At 29.6% G+C, this 17,634-nt stretch overlaps 1 protein-coding gene across 3 annotated transcripts in view; it reads left to right on the forward strand.

Annotated features, from left to right (window-relative positions):
• The window catches only part of LOC103575149 (calcium-activated potassium channel slowpoke), a 118,161-nt gene that overhangs the window by 64,027 nt on the left and 36,500 nt on the right, over nt 1–17,634 (forward strand). For 2 of the 3 annotated variants that reach the window (XM_053736974.1, XM_053736972.1), the window contains exons 9-11: nt 6,817–6,969; nt 7,643–7,798; nt 10,128–10,225. In XM_053736974.1, coding sequence (XP_053592949.1) covers nt 6,817–6,969; nt 7,643–7,798; nt 10,128–10,225 — 407 coding nt within the window. Of the gene's footprint in view, nt 1–6,816; nt 6,970–7,642; nt 7,799–10,127; nt 10,226–13,932; nt 14,046–17,634 lie in introns of all 3 variants that reach the window. The other variant, XM_053736973.1, reaches the window with a different exon arrangement.

A 17,634-nucleotide genomic window follows, 5' to 3' on the forward strand; every position in this document is an offset into this window, starting at 1 on the left:
ATTCTAGGCAATTCAGAGTCATGACACGCTAAAAAATTGATTAATTAATTATTTTTATTTTTGCATAGTTATTCTTCAATATGATTGCTAACCATTTCTATTTATTTATTTATCTTCTAATTTTGCAATAGCGTTAATTTTTTCCATAGTTACTAGTAGCACGATATATTTAATTATTGAAGCTATCGAGTGAAGTAAAAGGAGCAGAAGTTAAAGCTTTCTATTTTCTAATTTATATTGTTATTATTATTATGTAATTATTTTAAATATTTTTATGAATACTATTTGAATAATTAGTATTAATCGCTCCGGATGGATCCGTGAGGTGCAATTAGCAAAGGTGAAGGTTACACTATAAATTATAATATATCAAACCAAACAGGAAGCCACCAGATCTTGAGCTGGAGGGTCTTTTCAAACGGCACTTCACCACCGTCGAGTTCTTTCAGGGAACCATCATGAACCCAATTGATCTGCAACGGGTCAAGGTGAGTTTTATTAGTCATTTTGATTGCAGGTATTTTTAGTTTTTACAGCATTATGTTCAATTTTAACAATTAATTAAAACTGAGAACATATCTAATTAGTAAACAAAAAAAAGTGATAAAGTAACCTAAAAAATTTCATTTAATTTTCTCGTAAGATCTGATGAAACTTTCTTGGTTATAACTGTTGCCAAACACAATCAATTAATAGAAAATTTCAGTAATAAAAAAAAACACTAATGGTTTTTCCAGTTAACTTGTAAAAACATCTTAGTACTCTATCGAAAATATATTCTGCTTATCGTACAAAAATGAGACTGTTCATCGAGATAAAAAAAAAATTATATTTTTTATCATGCTAAATAGAGAAAGAATATATATAATACGTATATGTAATAAATTAATTGACTTTTGAAGTAAATGAGATACTACGTGATTAAATGTACTTATATGAGGGTAAACATTAATTTTTTCGGGTAAAGTAAACTTCAGAACGACCATTGCGCATGTGCTCTATCTTAATTTTTATTTTGCACAAGCGTGCATTTTTCATTTCTTCTTACTTAATTTGATGGTCGCGAATTTACTTCAAGAGTTTATTTCATATTTGAAAGGTGACAATTTTTACTATAAATTTCGAAAGTCAAGTTTTCATCAGATGTCGATGCCTTGAGGTTCTAAGAAGCTATTCTAACCATTCTCAAAGTGATTTCTAAGTGTCTCACGCGCATGTGAGTGTGTAATATAACAGATCTCTTCATCACAATTTGAAAGTATTAGGCGTTAAAAATTTTTTAAATGTTCACAAACATCTCTAAATAACTCTTAACCCAAATGCCATTGCCTATTTTAGTTAAAATTAACTACCTTAGTTCTCAACTAATTGGTTTTACTTAGCAATATCTACCTCCATTCTGGCTACCCTATGGTATTTTTAATTTAGTGTATTTGTCTCTGAAGGTACTGTTTTTGATTAGTAATAATACTTTATTGAAGATAGTTGAATATGCTATATATTTCAATCGTTTGCTACTTACTGCATATTTCGACCTTTTTTATACAAATTTAATAACTGGGAGAATAAGCTGTTCCTAGTAATTTCACTGCCATGGCAAGAGCTAATATTACATGAAGTTTGAATTTTCATTCTATTCCATATCATTCACTATATTTTTCACGATTACTTGCATTTAAATTTAGACTATCATTGTGTGAAATCGGTTGGAACAAGATTTGGTTTGTCAGAATGACATCTGATCGCTCAAGGTTCAAAATAGACGAATGCAACTCTAACAGGATTAACATGAAACAAATTTAGCGGACAGGAACTGAACAGTGTCTTCCTTCGAGAAGAAGTCAATGGCTTCTTATGCAATTATTTTAAATAACTTCTTAATAATTATAATAATTGTAGTTATCATCAATCGATCACTATTCTCCGCCGAGCTTGTTTAACTCTACTTTATCCGAAGTATCTTAATTTCTCAATGGCCAGGATGATAGTCCTAAGGGTTTGGTTTCGTGGTAGCTGTGGTTAAACCCACATGCTAATAAGGTGTGTTCATAGGACGGACCTTCGGGAAATGTACTCTATTGATCGTTGATTTAACGCTTGAGATCCTGGGAAGATCCGACTATTTGCAACAAAATGTGTATGTGTGTGGAAATGTTTTATAACTATTGAATGGCTAGACAGGTTGAGATCGTTCATGTGGTAATCGGACAGATGCTTGCTTTCATATAAATCTACACTGAAAAAACAATATTACTGTAAGAGAACACCGTCAGGTTATAGTAGCCATCTAAAGTTTAATAAAGGAATTAACTACTAGTGAGTATGAGCACACCCTAGTAGAAATGATATCGAGTTTTTAGCCAGTAACTAGCCAGTTTGACTAGACTTAAACCAGTAACTGGCCAGTGTAATATCGAGTTTCTGTCAAGTAACTGGCTAGTTTTACTAGAGATCGAGCAAAACATGGCGGCTTCAGTGAAACTGTCAATTTTGAATTTTGAGGTTATCAAGGGTTATAAAAAATTGTCAAATAAAATAAAAATAATGTTAAATAAACGATATGATATAAAGGTTTCATTTATATTTATTTATTTATACCTAAATTTATATATTTATTCATTTATTTATATTATAAAATAAATAACATCATTAGACTGATAGAAGAACAACAATAAATCTGACAATAAAATAATTATTTTTAATTGGAGAAAATTAAACAAATATTCATTTAGGTTTTCTACTGCCTTCCCAGTCTTTTGAATTACTCAAAATTACTCCGACAGCTTGTAATATTTCGGCAGGACTTCCAAGATTTTTAGTCTCACAAAATTCATTCAAACATTTAATAATTTTAAAATCTTTGATGACAGTTTTTTCTCCAGTTTTTTTAGAACTGGTATATTTCGAAGCCACATTTTGAGTTAAGATGAGTTGAGATGATCTTCAATACCGAAGTAAACAAATTCACCCATTGTAACTTCATCAGCATCTGGCATTTTTTCAATCTCAAAAGATACACTACATTTATTTAAAAATGTTTTTGCCGTTATTGGTAACTCAGGAAGAACTCCAGCTTGCAAAATTTTCAACAACTCGTCTAAATAACAATCTGCAATATTTGATTTTATCGCCCACAGTCGCAATTCATTTATTATGTCAACTTTTTTTACCGCATCCATTTTGTAATATATTTTGTAAAATATTTACACGTTAACATACACAAATTTTAATTAATTCACCCTGTTTTTTAATATTTTTTAAAACAACGACGCGTACAGGTTAACAGAAAAAAATAAACAGACACACACACTGGTAAAGGTACCGTGTCGGTGTGACCAATGTTTATGACTTAGTTGTAGGTGGCGCGATTTCGAGTTTTTACTCGATATCACTGGCCAGTTACTGGTTTATATCAAGTGAAAACTCGATTATTTCTACTAGGGCACACATTCTTATTTTACGCGTAATTATCTTTTAATGTCTTTGAAGAGTCGATAATACCGTAATGCAGAACAATCAGTGGTTTTTAATCAGGACCATTCGACTATTATTATTACAAAACAGGATACATTTTTGTATAGTACGATATCATTAAATTATTCAGAGTTAGGGCGGCGGGTACTTTTTTCCACATACTTTTGACAGATGTGAAAAGTTTTCGCTTATTAAGAGACTGGTTTTTTTTGTGTCTATACTTATATACAGGTCGTTTATATATTAAGATACCTAGTTCATATTTGCTTGCAACGAAAGCTTGAACTATTTTCATGTTCCTTTAATTTTTTTTTGACCTGATTTACTTGTTTTGGGTGGGATTTATAAATTTAAAAAATTAGGGAAATCTTTGTCACTCTAGTATTACACTCGACATGTTTTTGATGAATGCTTCCGAAATCAAACCAAGTGTTGCACTTATCATTGACGTCAATTCCTAGCTATCTACGTACACCCATCGTAGCCTTTTCAAAAATACCCCATTGTCGTTTTACATTCATTTCATATATGCTACATTTTTCATATTACCATCAAAACTCTACTTCTGAAAAAAAAGTTTAGATCTGCTCAGATTGAATCAAATTCGCATTTTAGCCGTGTGTAGACAAATCTAATTATATCCGACCGGATTTATCGGAGCTTATCAACTTTTACATATCAATTTTCAGTGTACACATACATATATGTATGCATATGTATACATCTTTACATAACTTAAAATAAATATAATTCTCAAACTACGGGAAAATTTTTTGATGCTTTCTTTCAAATTTGCAGAAAATTACGATCTTCTAAACCAAAGCGAAAACATGATTTTAAGCTTAAAGAGTTTGACTTGAAGACCATCTTTACTTTCGATTCACTTTCTTCATACTTATCTAAGAATGAACTAAGCGAAAACTAAAATCCCATACGAAAAAAATATATATCCGGGAAAATGTGCATATGTGAGATATATATTTATATAGATGTTGCATATATGCGACATATTCCAAATTTGCCCGGATATATCCGGATATATATTTTTTTCGTATGGGGTCCTAAATTGTGATGCGTAATTTGACATCACTTAAGTTTGAAAACGAGCTAAAGTTTAAATGAACTTTACGTGTAAAGCAGGGACCTCGCCATGGGTTTTCAATTCTACTTTACTGGTCTACTTTAAGTGTTAGCCTGATTTGATTTATTATTACATGTTTTTGCAGAATATTGTGTATGATCTAATTTAGTGATATCTGGTCAAATTTAACTCGATGTACCTCTAGATTCAGAAAAATTTATATTTCTTTATGAATCGAATTTGATCTAAGCAGATTTACTTTTTTTCTTGAGTTTGATATGAATTCCCCATAAAGCCCATATATATAAACATCTATTATTATGATATTATAAATTTCGCAAACTTGCTTTAGTGTTTGAAGTTTTACCTTATCATTGTCTACTGTATTCATCAACCCATGTGTCAATTTTATTTTCTTACAAAATTACGACCAAACAAAAAGTAAAGTAAAAACAAAAAGTCCTAAGGTATGTTCTTATGGATCCATGCCTGCTGTCAACCCGAGGGGGTAAGTGTTCGTGTCTCGTCATTTTTTTTTTTTCATTTCTTTTTTATATTTTTAAGCCTGATGTAATAGGATCATATTAGATACGTAGTTGTTAGCATAGATATGCACCTGGTCGAATTACATTAATATGTAGATATTTTGTTACAGTAAGTAATGTCTTTACATCAGAAATTCATAAGTTATTGTTAAAAACCTTCCTATTCCTTCCGACTGTGACAATACCAATTGTTTTGTTGGGGGTTATTTTGCTATCAACCCATGAATATTTACATATTTTATGAACAATTCATTATTCTATGGAAAAAAAAAAGAAAAGTTTGGGTATACGGAAAGAACAAGATGGTACACGGAGAAGAAAGTGAAGTAAATAGGCCTATGCAGCACAGTAATAATTACATTACTCTATAGTTTGTATAAGCCGTTACATAAGAGTGGTGTGACACAAACTATAGAGTAATGTAACCTTTATTATGCTGTATAGGAATGTTTACTTGACATTTCTCTCCGTGTACTGGGTCCTATCCCGGATTATACTCGATTACATCTGAGGTAAAAACAATTTCAGATAGGAACCACTTACATCTGAATTATACCTAATTCTATTTCATATTTAACTCAGTTACATCTCAGGACTGTAACTGAGTTAAATCTGAGATGTAGAGTCATTTGAGGCAAGTGTGCGCACAATTACCCCACATGTATCTAACTAAGTTATCCCAACAAGAGAATGGACCTCGGGTGTCGTTGGTTTTTACTCCCACTCTGGATGTTTTATGTGTTACATGTTCTCCCACTTTTCTGTGCGCATGCGTAGTTCATAAATGTTCGGTAGTGGAGGCGATTTCCGAGGTCTATTTTCTTACTGGGACCATCTGGAATTTTTTTAACCTCAAATGGAATAGTAACCAATACCATCATATTCTTTCCGTGTAAAATTCAATTTTTTCTGTTGAGAAAACTTTTTTGAAAGCTGGATAAATATTTCTTACAGAAGTAATTAGCCTCAACATACGTTGTTCGATCTTAAACCGAAAAGTCGAGTATAATTTAAAAATGGAATTTAAATTATTTAGGGTGATTCGGATGTAAAATATTATGAATACGATATGAAAATATTTATGAACATAAATAATTATTTGTTAATGATGAACCTTTTTCAAATTTATTTATTTCTAAGTTGTGTTTCATTTTTTCCTGACCACCTTGATGTCTCTAGTTTACCCTTTACTTTCAGTAGTGTCATCCGCATGCTATAATAGTGCGTTTCGAGGACATTGATTCTACTGTTGATGTATTAGCAATTTTGAAATATTATAAAGCTTTACATACACATACACACACACTTCGTTGCCAACATGCCCTGCATAGTATTAGATTTACACAAATATTATTTTTAGAGATCGCATATATTTTTTTTAAACGACGCAATTTTACATAACAATTCAAAAGATGTTTGGCCTTCGACAATACGATAGAGCCACTGCTTTCAATCTCAAGTTCTGTTATCGCAGGGGTAAACAGTGTCAAGCGTGACATAAGCGATGTCGGAGACATTTTTTTAAGTTAGTAAACGGCTACATTTGAAAATTTTTTATTAATAATTTAAGTTTAATCTTTGGGTTCTGAGTAAAAATCGATTCATCGAGTTAAGATTTCTTAGCACTTTCTCATATACCATAAAAAAGTTTATTTATGATTTCTATGATAATTTGGTGATTGAATTTGATGAAATAATTAAAAAAATATTTTTTAGGTTCACGAAGCAGATGCATGCCTGGTTCTTGCTAATAAATACTGCCAGGATCCTGATGCAGAAGACGCAGCTAATATTATGAGAGTTATCTCCATTAAAAATTATTCTGATGACATTCGTGTCATCATTCAATTAATGCAGTATCACAATAAGGTAACACTGATTATTCTTATGTATGTTAATCGACAATATAAATATTAGTACTCTTAATCATATTAGGCAGTTATTGTCTTTATGAAAATATATACAGTAAGAAAATATTTTTCATCGGCATTGATTCTCAACTCCAGTAATTGACATTATTATACTTATTACGAATCCAAGACTATTTCCGAGACTACAATAGGAATAGAGCTGTTGCCTTATGACCTAGATGACCCTAAATCACCACTGTCCATCTTACAGCATCAAGCAAATTTATTAACATTGAATCTTCAATTTAGAATTAACAAAGACTGCAACAGGAATAGATCTGTGGCTGATAGACCTGAAGTTCGAAACGTTTTTCACGGAACGAAAATAAATCTAGATTTCTGAAATATTTCGAATAGGCGCTAGAATGTTAGCCGAAAATTGCAGCCATCACCAATTGCCTCTCAAGTCACCATAAGCAGTAGAATTTTTAAAATTTTTTCATTTTCCTTGTGCGACAAACGTTACGATCTTCAGGTACATTGTGACTGCAACAGGAATAATTTTCTGAATACTACATGGCTTTCCTGTTGCAGCTAGATGTCCATGTCCTGTTGCAGCAACAATTCTTTTTTTTTCCGTATAAAAAACCAATAAAAGTAGATTTATCAAATGAATTTTTTTATTTTTTCAGGCCTACTTATTAAACATTCCATCATGGGACTGGAAGCAGGGTGATGATGTCATCTGTTTGGCGGAACTCAAATTGGGTTTTATAGCACAGTCATGCCTCGCACCAGGATTTAGTACAATGATGGCCAATTTATTTGCCATGCGATCTTTTAAGACGGTCAGTATAATCGTCCTTTAGTCAATATAAAAAAAAAAATTATCTGTGCATGTGTGAACGTCGTGACGTCGGTAGAAAATTAAAAACTACATTTTCAATCCACAGTGATATTAAACTTTAAATTACTTTTAAAATTTTTGTTTATTCTTTTCAAATCATACTCTTTTTTAATAAATTAGAGTTAATTCACTACGATTAGTGAATTTTCACTAATTTGTTTTTACAGAGTAATACTCATCAATATGACATTGTCAGGCTAATTGGGGTATTTTGTTCCACCTCTAAATCTTGTAGCATATTCATCTTTTTTCGTTCTTCATCGATTTCATTACAAGAATAATGAAATAGAATGCTCACTAAAAACGAATTAGTGAAAATCATGTGATAATCACTGTTTGGTAATGAATAGTCATCAAATTCATTGCCGGTGAAAAGTCTACTACTATTTGAATTGGTAACATACTTTTTTACTAGTAAACAATGAATAGTCACTATTTTCACTATTTCGATCGAAATTGAAAGCAAAATCTTTTATGAAAACTTTCTCTTCCAATCGATTTTACACGATTTTCAGGTGGAAACAAAAAAATATTCTCAAACAAGACATTAATAAGTCATATAACACAGCATTAACATTTAGTATAACATATATACATATATTACAATTCAAAATCTTTGTTAATCTACACTGAAAAACTATGCTCAAATTAATCATATGATTATACTTCAGGCATTATTTTTGGATCAAGCTGTATGATATTCTCGTAACAGAAACAAGTTATTCTTAAATCAATCATAAAAGTATTAGAGAATCGAAAACACCTCATCATATTTTCTTATATGTTCTTGTTTTATTGTTCATAAGTATTTTTCGAAAAGTAAGTTTCATTTAAAAAAAAGAAAAGAGACAAAAAAATGCATACGCCTAGTTTATTTTAACGATTTTGGACGGCTGTAGATATAGAGATTATTTGACGACGTCCATAACGAATAATGGTGTTTTAAAAGTTAACTAAAATTTTATAAAAGGTAGACTGTATCGAAATGCCGTTACTGTTATCGTCATTGTGGGACTGTTAGAATATCTTTACTAAAAAAGAACCTGTACGGGTTGCGCTAATTAGGGTTGCTCTCTAAAAATGAATCAATGAAATTTGCTGCGAATTAGTGAATATGCATTGGGAACCAGCTGTAAGACTTTTGAGTATTGCCTCAAGTATGATATAAATTGTAATTTATGTCGATGACATACTGATTGCTACGAACAAAATGAATGGTTGTATGATATGAAGAAGTGGTCATCGAAATCTTTCAAGACAAAAGAATTAGGCAAAGTCTATTGATATCTAGGAATTGAGTTCTCGCGTGAAGAAGAGTTTTGTGTGTACTCGAAACAATAGTATTAAACCGAATCGGTATTGAGACGTTTCGACCAAAAGGATTATGATCAAATTAGAACACCAATAAGTGCAAGAAAATAAACCATCCTAACCTGATTTTTTGAATTCACATGAAAAGTAGAATCATATATATCAGTACTCAATCGATCAGTACAGATAGTGATTCAAACATACATATGACTAAATCCAAACTTGTTTATCGGGTTACACCATTGATACTAAAGCATACATGCATTACGCTTGACACAAAATACTGATAGCTCTAATTAAGATCACACTAAACAAACTATAACGGTGGACCTGTATCAGTCCGTATTAATTAATGTAAGTCCGTTTTAAGAATAATTGGTCGAATCCCGAGTAAAAATGAAACTAGCTTTGTTAGAATCAATGCTAACGGTAGATGACAAACGAAGCGACTCTGGTTTTTTAAAAAGTGAAGTATTTATACTATTTTAGTTACTGTATTATCTGTAAGAAATTTTGAGAATGAAACTAAAGAACACCCAGAACTGACTCTTTTGCAGTTTCACTATTGTATGGGACTTTTGTTGAAATCAGTTTCACGGTTTATCATTATATTTAAAAACAATGGTCTATTTAAAACAAGCCTATCTTTCATGTTTGATTTTAGAATTTACAAATCAATTAATTTTTTTATTTTTACGGTGATAGCAAAATATTTTGTAATCAAAAATCCATTTTTTTCAGTGTAGAAATTTTTTTTTTTTTGGTCAGAGTAAATAATTTTACAATTGCTTGAATAAAAATACATTGAAAATATTAGTTATGCAAATGAATCACTGTGGAAAAATACCAACATACACACACCTGTACATATATGTATAGATATATACGTAAATATATATAGTCACGCGTATAATTAAGACGTAGTTGGTTGATTGGAACCAGTCACCCGATATATACAGGCTTGGCAGAATGACTACCTCCGTGGAACAGGGATGGAGATGTACACCGAGACACTGAGCCCTACCTTCATTGGAATGCCCTTTGCCAAAGCCACCGAGTAAGTCGCTTTCTCGACTAAACCAAAATCATCCTAACAGAATCGTGTAAACGCTCTGATTCAAGAGACGAGATTCATTGTACCTGTCATTACTACCTTACTATACTTTTAATTCCTACAGCTCAGAAAAGCTGCCTTTAATGACCATCTTTGAATACTCAATAATTATTTTCTTTTATAAGCCTAATTTCGTATTCATGAATCATTTTTGTTTGACGGATTTTCCTTTTTTTTTACTAAGTAATGATTCACGCGTATTGCTTTTATATACTAAAAATACATGGAGTAAAGTTTACTTTTTGGTTAGAATTTTTATTAAAGACTAAAAATCTTAGTGAGTCACAACTAATTCTTAAAGAAGCTTAACTAATGAATAAATATATATATATCGATTAGGGTAGCAAGACCAATAGCGGGACAGCTCAGATAGTTTTCAAGTTTTGGTAATTAATATAGCCTAATAACCTTAAAATGGACTCTCCATTTATATCACCACATTCAACTGCGGACATCTATTTTTCCCGCCCCTAAGTTAAAAGCTACTTTTTAAGCACTTAGCACTCTAATTTTCTAAGACAAATAAAAAATGGCGCCCACTCGCCATTGAAGAGGTTGTATGAGTTTACCTAAGTCATCTAATAACTGAAGAGTCTTATTTAATCTAATTTTCACCTGATAACCGACAACTTGAACGGTATCGCCAAACAGTAGTAAAAATTATACTTCGCAAATATAATGATTCGCAAAAATCAGACACTTGTTGAATAAAGTGTAGTTCATATCACGTGGGCAAAGTCATTATCCGTAAAGTGCAATGTTTTTAGCACTTTGGTGCGTAGTAAGCACTCGTTGAGGCTCGTGCGTGCGCATCTGCAACTCGTGCTAAAAACATTGAGCTTGCCGTATAATTATAGCCTATTAGCTCTAACAAATGCAGTTTTGTTTGTTCCAAAATTTTGATTAATAACTGTCAAAATCTCCTCTTTTTATAGAGCTTAGATTTTTGAGAATATAGTTCACATTCAAGTAAACTTATGGAAAAAAAAAATTGAGTAAATCAGTGCTTAGGTTTTTTAGGTTATCTTATACGAATATGGTCTTTACCTGAAAAAATTTTTAATAAGTACTCAGAAAAAATATTCTTGTTTGAAATTCTATGGCATTACAGTAAATCCGGATCATGTTGGCCATCTGACGGAAATTGAAAAAAACACGTGCGTAAATTATTACGGTCTTTTTCAATTTCCATTAAGAGATCAAAATAGTCCGACTTTACTATGACATCATAGCATTTCAAACAAAAATGATTTTTCCGCGTGCAAATAATTTTTGATAAATCATTTAGTCTAAAATGCCTCATATATTTTTCAAAAACAAGTAGAAAATTGTAAGTATACTTTTTCACTAAAAAAATAAAATAATTACTGTCCGCATTGTTCCGTTATCAGACGGCGTTCCGCAATCGGTCTCGTTATCCTATAATTCTTATACAAAATTTAATAATTATAAAATGCTTTATTAATTTATTCGCTTCTATGGATTTGATTGTTTACAAGTATTACTTATATAATTGAAAGACTCACGTAAATTAAAAATGAAATTATAATAAATTGAAAAAAACACATCCGTGATAAGAAGATAATGTGTAATTATCAGTTAATTTGAGCGATACTTCTGAATGATTTATGTTCATTGAAATAAATTAATTGCCGATATTATATTGAAAAAAAAAAAAAAAAAAAAAAAAAAATAGGAAAAATATTTAAATTGTTGAAATCGTTTTTGTACGTTTCTTGGTCTCTTGAATCGGAAATAAAGGTATAAACGCTTTGCCTCGTCTATGTCTATTACACTACGCTCCACTTCGCTGTTAAATATTATATACATATAAATATATATAAACTTATCAAATAAAGATGTTTATATTATATAACTTAATATGTATAATTATTTATTTTTGTAAAAAACAGTCGTATATGTGCTACACCTAATTGATGTAAACCACTCCTTAAATGCTTCAGTAACTTCGTGTTTCACTTTTATCAATGAGCAATATTTGATAATATCAACATTAATTATGAATTTTATTTTACATGAAATTTATTATCATTTTATAGAACACAATTTTTAGGAACGGGTAACCCGCATGAAAAAGCTATATATTGTTAAAAATATATAAAAATATATGGTGAGTATGTGATAAATATATGGCGGCAAAAATATTTATATCCATAAATATATGTTTTTTACATATATTGAATTATGTATTTTTAATAAGATATCTCTTTTTATATAATGTTTTATATTTTTCTATATATATTATCTCATATAATGCTCAATATATTTTTGTCATATGGATGGTATATAAGTAATTTATAAAGTATAATATAATAAACCTTACATATCTTAACATATATTTTGACTCATATAATTAGTAATATACTCCCGATGAAAAAAGAATTTATAAAACAGTATACAGTTATATATAAATTATACACAATTGGACAGAGGTGATGGATAATCATATAAAATTTTTATATAATTATATACAATCGTATATAATTATATATAAAAATGCAAAAAAAAAAATAATAAGATTGTATACAAATGTATATATTTGTATACAAATTATATAGAATTGTATATAATTATATATAATCTATACGAATACAGTATGTGATTATATACAAATGTATATATTTGTATACAATTATATAGAATTGTATATAATTATATATAATCTATACGAATATAGTATGTGATTATATACAAATTGTATAAGAATTATATAGAAATTATCTACAAAATATATACAATTATATACGATTGTATACAATTAGATATAATTATGTACGATTGTATACAATTCGATCGGGCCATTTTTTCTTTCTAATTTTATACAATTGTATGAAGTCTTTTTTCATCAGGTTGTCACTGTATAATTAATTATACATGGATGAGCTTATATGTTTAAATCTATGGTTTGCGGTATACTGAAATTATATTTTTAATACTATCATATATTAATACGGCAAAAATATGAATATTATTTTATATATTGTACAATATCACATTATAATATTCATCTTAAAATATATTATTCACATATGAAGTTTTTTCATGCGGGAAATTATTTATCGATAAAAATAGGGAAAAAAACGAAAATTCATTTCAAATCTTGTCTAATAATTGATATTGGACCGACCCTTTTAATTTATGACTTTCTAAATACTTGAAGAGAATAAAATGAAAGATTCAAATTTCATACAAGAAAAACTGTGATAATACAAATATAAAAAAAATGGACTTAAATAGGGGAAGTTTTGTTGTTTCTTTTTAAATTGGGGGAGCTCATACTACCCGTTATTTTAGGAAAAAAAAAATGGAAACCGGTTGACCCTGCGAGCCCGCCAAAAACTGCAGCTCCTTAAGCCCAAAAATAATTCGAATTATTGTCCGATTTTAATTACACCAATTAATTTGTATCGATAATTTTCGGTCTATTAGGGTAATCCCGACACTGTAGTTTGAACTTAACATCTTAAAATACGTGCGAATGTTCACCATGCTCACAATGGAGAATATAAAAAATCTCTTATAAAATAAATTAAAAATTTAATATTACATAAGAATAATAACTAATGCAAGTGGTTAGTCGTGGCTCTGAAAAGTTTTGATGACGTAGAGTTGGTTGGTTGGTGTTTCAGTCGCCGGACACTCAGGCGTGGCAGAATGATTACCTGCAGGGCACAGGATGCGAGATGTACACGGAAACCCTCTCCCCGTCCTTTACAGGGATGACTTTTCCCCAAGCTAGCGAGTAAGTTCTCGCTGACAGCTGCCAACACATGCAACAACAACTTACTGATTACTTACTCATACTTTTATCTTTTCTTTAGTACAAATATTTTATACTTAGATATTGACTCACACTACACTTACCCATTTTTTGCCATGAAAAAAATAATTTTTATCAATTTATTTTTTCACAAATTACACACACGGCCTTTCTCTTCTACTTTTTTCATATTTATTCTAGAACCCGTAGTGTAATCTAAAATTTTTTTTGTGTTTAAGACCCTGGGATTATTGTATTAAAAATTATTATTTCTATTATTCTCTATACATAGATTGTATAAAAATTAAATGCCATATATTATTATATTATTTTTTTTTTTATATATCAAAATTTTATAATGATCTTTTTTATTTTTCTTGTCTTTCATTACCTTGATTTATATTTATTTCCATTTTTTCTATCAGTCGTAAATCAGGTAAAGTTTTCAAGAGTGCATTCACCAATTGTATTTAACCGAGTTTACGGAGATTCTTTACTTTAATTTGAATTTCCCTTGTAATTTAATCAAGAGGTGATTTTTGCGTATTTTAATAGCATTCGCGCATTGGCGGGATTTATAAATAAAAATTGTGTGCACCTATGCTAAAAAAATTATTGTTCTTGTGGGTGATTAATTATTCACATAAACATTAAACATGTATGTTAGGATGTGTTTACAAAAAATATTTTTTAAAAAACTTGAACTTTTTTTTCTTTTTTCAAACTGAAAAATATTCATTGTTTTAAAAGAAATTAACCTCTAAAAAAAATAATTTTTACTTTTAAGATTTAGAGATATCTCAATTTTCAGTACATTGCATTTTTTTTTTGTATAAACTCTCTAAACCTGAAATAGTGAATTATCACAAATTCACAGTGTATATTCACTATTTGCTACAGCTAAAAGTCGGCCACTTGGAATTAGTGCATATACACTCATTTACCCAGTGAACTGATGCTCTTATGAAAACAATGAAATTCGCTGTAATTATTAGTAGTAAATAGTTTTAATGATAATGACTTATTATAAAGTAATGTTTTAAATCTACTGTGTAAAAAGTAAAATTTTCACTATTTATACACTGTGAAAAATTTCCAACAAATTTTACTATGGGTGCATTGTAACCCCGGACCATAAGAAAACTGGTACAAAATTTACAAGCGTCCCATAGTAAACGTATGCGCATAGGTCCCAATCGTGTCGTCTGCGCATACCGTTTACTATGGGACACTTGTAAATTTTGTGCCAGTTTTCTTATGGTCTGGTGTTACAATGCATCCATAGTAAAATTTGTTGGAAATTTTTCACAGTGTACATAAAATTCACTTTTTTCCAGTGAATTAGTTGATCACTAGGAAAAACAGTGAAAATTTAACTATTTCAAATTTAGAGAGTATAATCTGTTATATTAACACAAAAAATTCAGTTGACCATTTGGGAGATGTGAAATGTGTTAAATTTAACACAAATTAAACTGTGTAGTATTTCAAACAAGAATCATTTCTCCGTGTAGTACTCAATTATAAAAATTTGATTTATTTGAATATTTTTTTATATATTTTAGTAAAAGATATTGCTAAAACAAAAAAACAATGTAAGAACACTTCTTTTATTTTATTTAATTTTTTTTTTTTGCAAAAGAACAAAATTATAAAAACAAAAAAGTTTTTATTAATTGTTTTTTGTATAATTGATATTTTGACTATTAGAAACATTTGGACGTAATATTTTTATTTGAAGCAAAATTTTTTTCATATGATGTTCTTCTAAAAACAAATAACATAAGTTATCATGTACCTGAAGATTTGAATGTTTTTCACGCAACGAAAATAAAAAAACAAAATGAAAAATAAAAAAATCTACTGGATCTAGATTTCTGAAATGTTTCGAAAAAGTGCTAGTATGTTAGCCGAAATTTGCAGCCACCCTTAATTACCTCTCAAGTCACCCTTAACAAGTAGAATTTCATAAATTTTTTCCTTTTCGTTGCGCGAAAAACGTTACAATCTTCAGGTACATAAGTTACCTCGAAATCTTTGAAATTGGAGGAATCTTTTAAATTTAGTAGAAACTCAAAAAACCCATTCGGAAAAAGTATACATCCATATATATTTGGGCAAATCTGAATATATATCGCATATATGAGATATATATTCAATTCTGCCCATATATATCCCGGATGTATACTTTTTCCGTACGGAAAGTCTATTTTTTCAGTATAAAAAAGATAAGGAAGACAAGATTTTTAATCTTACATTTAAATATGTATGCACGTAATAAAAAGATGACTAATTTTTGACTAACATACATCTGATTTCATTCGCAAGACTTAAAAATGTTACTCTGTACTAACAATAGCATAAACTCAATAGAAGTTAATTTATTACTTTAAGTAACCAACAAATTTTGAAATCTTTTATTATAACGATTTGTAAGAAAAATATTCTAATGTACGGAAAGAGATTTATAGGAATAAATACACACGTCATGAAAGTGATCCAAAATAAGATTTTCAAAACATCTTTTATGTAAATGACGCTTACATTCATAATGTAAATCAGGATTATATATTGTAAGTCTCAATCCCAAATATTATCGGAATATTGCCTTCATTGTAAGATTTTATTCTCATACATGGAAAAAATGTTATCGTAACATTCTATTGTCTCGTCGAAAACGTTTAGTTAAAAAAACGATCCCATGTGGCTACAGTAGCTTGAATTGTGTATTTTAAATAAAATTTAATGTTCAGTTAATCCTCTTTATTAGTTTATTTCAGTTATAAAATTATTTGAATAATTATTTCAGTTTGTGGTCAAATTTTTCCTAGGGTCAATTTTTTCTTGTTTATCTTTATAGATAGTCTTATTTGATGTACTTTTATATTTAGTAGTCTAGTAGTTCAAATTATTACGAGAATGGGCTTAATTGATATTCATTTTTATAGTCATATATTTATCAATATTATTAAGTTATGCACTATTTTATGACTAGCACCATATCTTATACAATCATATTCATTTACGCCGAAAAAAAAAATTTAACTATTGCGCATGGAACGGTAATCCAGTCAATATAATATACGGAACAATGGAATCTCTTACAAGACAAAAAATATTTTTTTGATGACAGCGAGTATCGTAAAGAAACTTGCCGTAAAAGCACTAATAGTTACTTTTCTAACCTCAATTGTTAGTTTTTTGGAATGGAACTACAATTTTTTATCCTTGATTCTTCATTTTCCTACAGGGTGAATAGTATGTTCTTTATTACTGTGCCCACTATGTAGCGTGGAAATGATTAGTGTAACCTTAGTGTCCTAAGCCACACTGACAATTATCCAGAGCTTGTTTACGATAGAATGCTCTCTTGTAAGATATGCATAACATGATTGCAAGTGTAGCTTAGGACAGCAATAGTTAGTGTGCTAGGCAGTACTAAGCCACAGCAAGAAGGACACACTCTCATGACCCTGTGGGAATGTGAAGAGACCAATAAGAGGAATGGTTGTTACATTCCATAAGATTGAGAATTAAAAAAAAAAAAAATAAATAATATTTTTAGAAAATT

Source organism: Microplitis demolitor, chromosome 2 (assembly GCF_026212275.2).
Source record: "Microplitis demolitor isolate Queensland-Clemson2020A chromosome 2, iyMicDemo2.1a, whole genome shotgun sequence".
NCBI lineage: Eukaryota > Metazoa > Arthropoda > Insecta > Hymenoptera > Braconidae > Microplitis > Microplitis demolitor.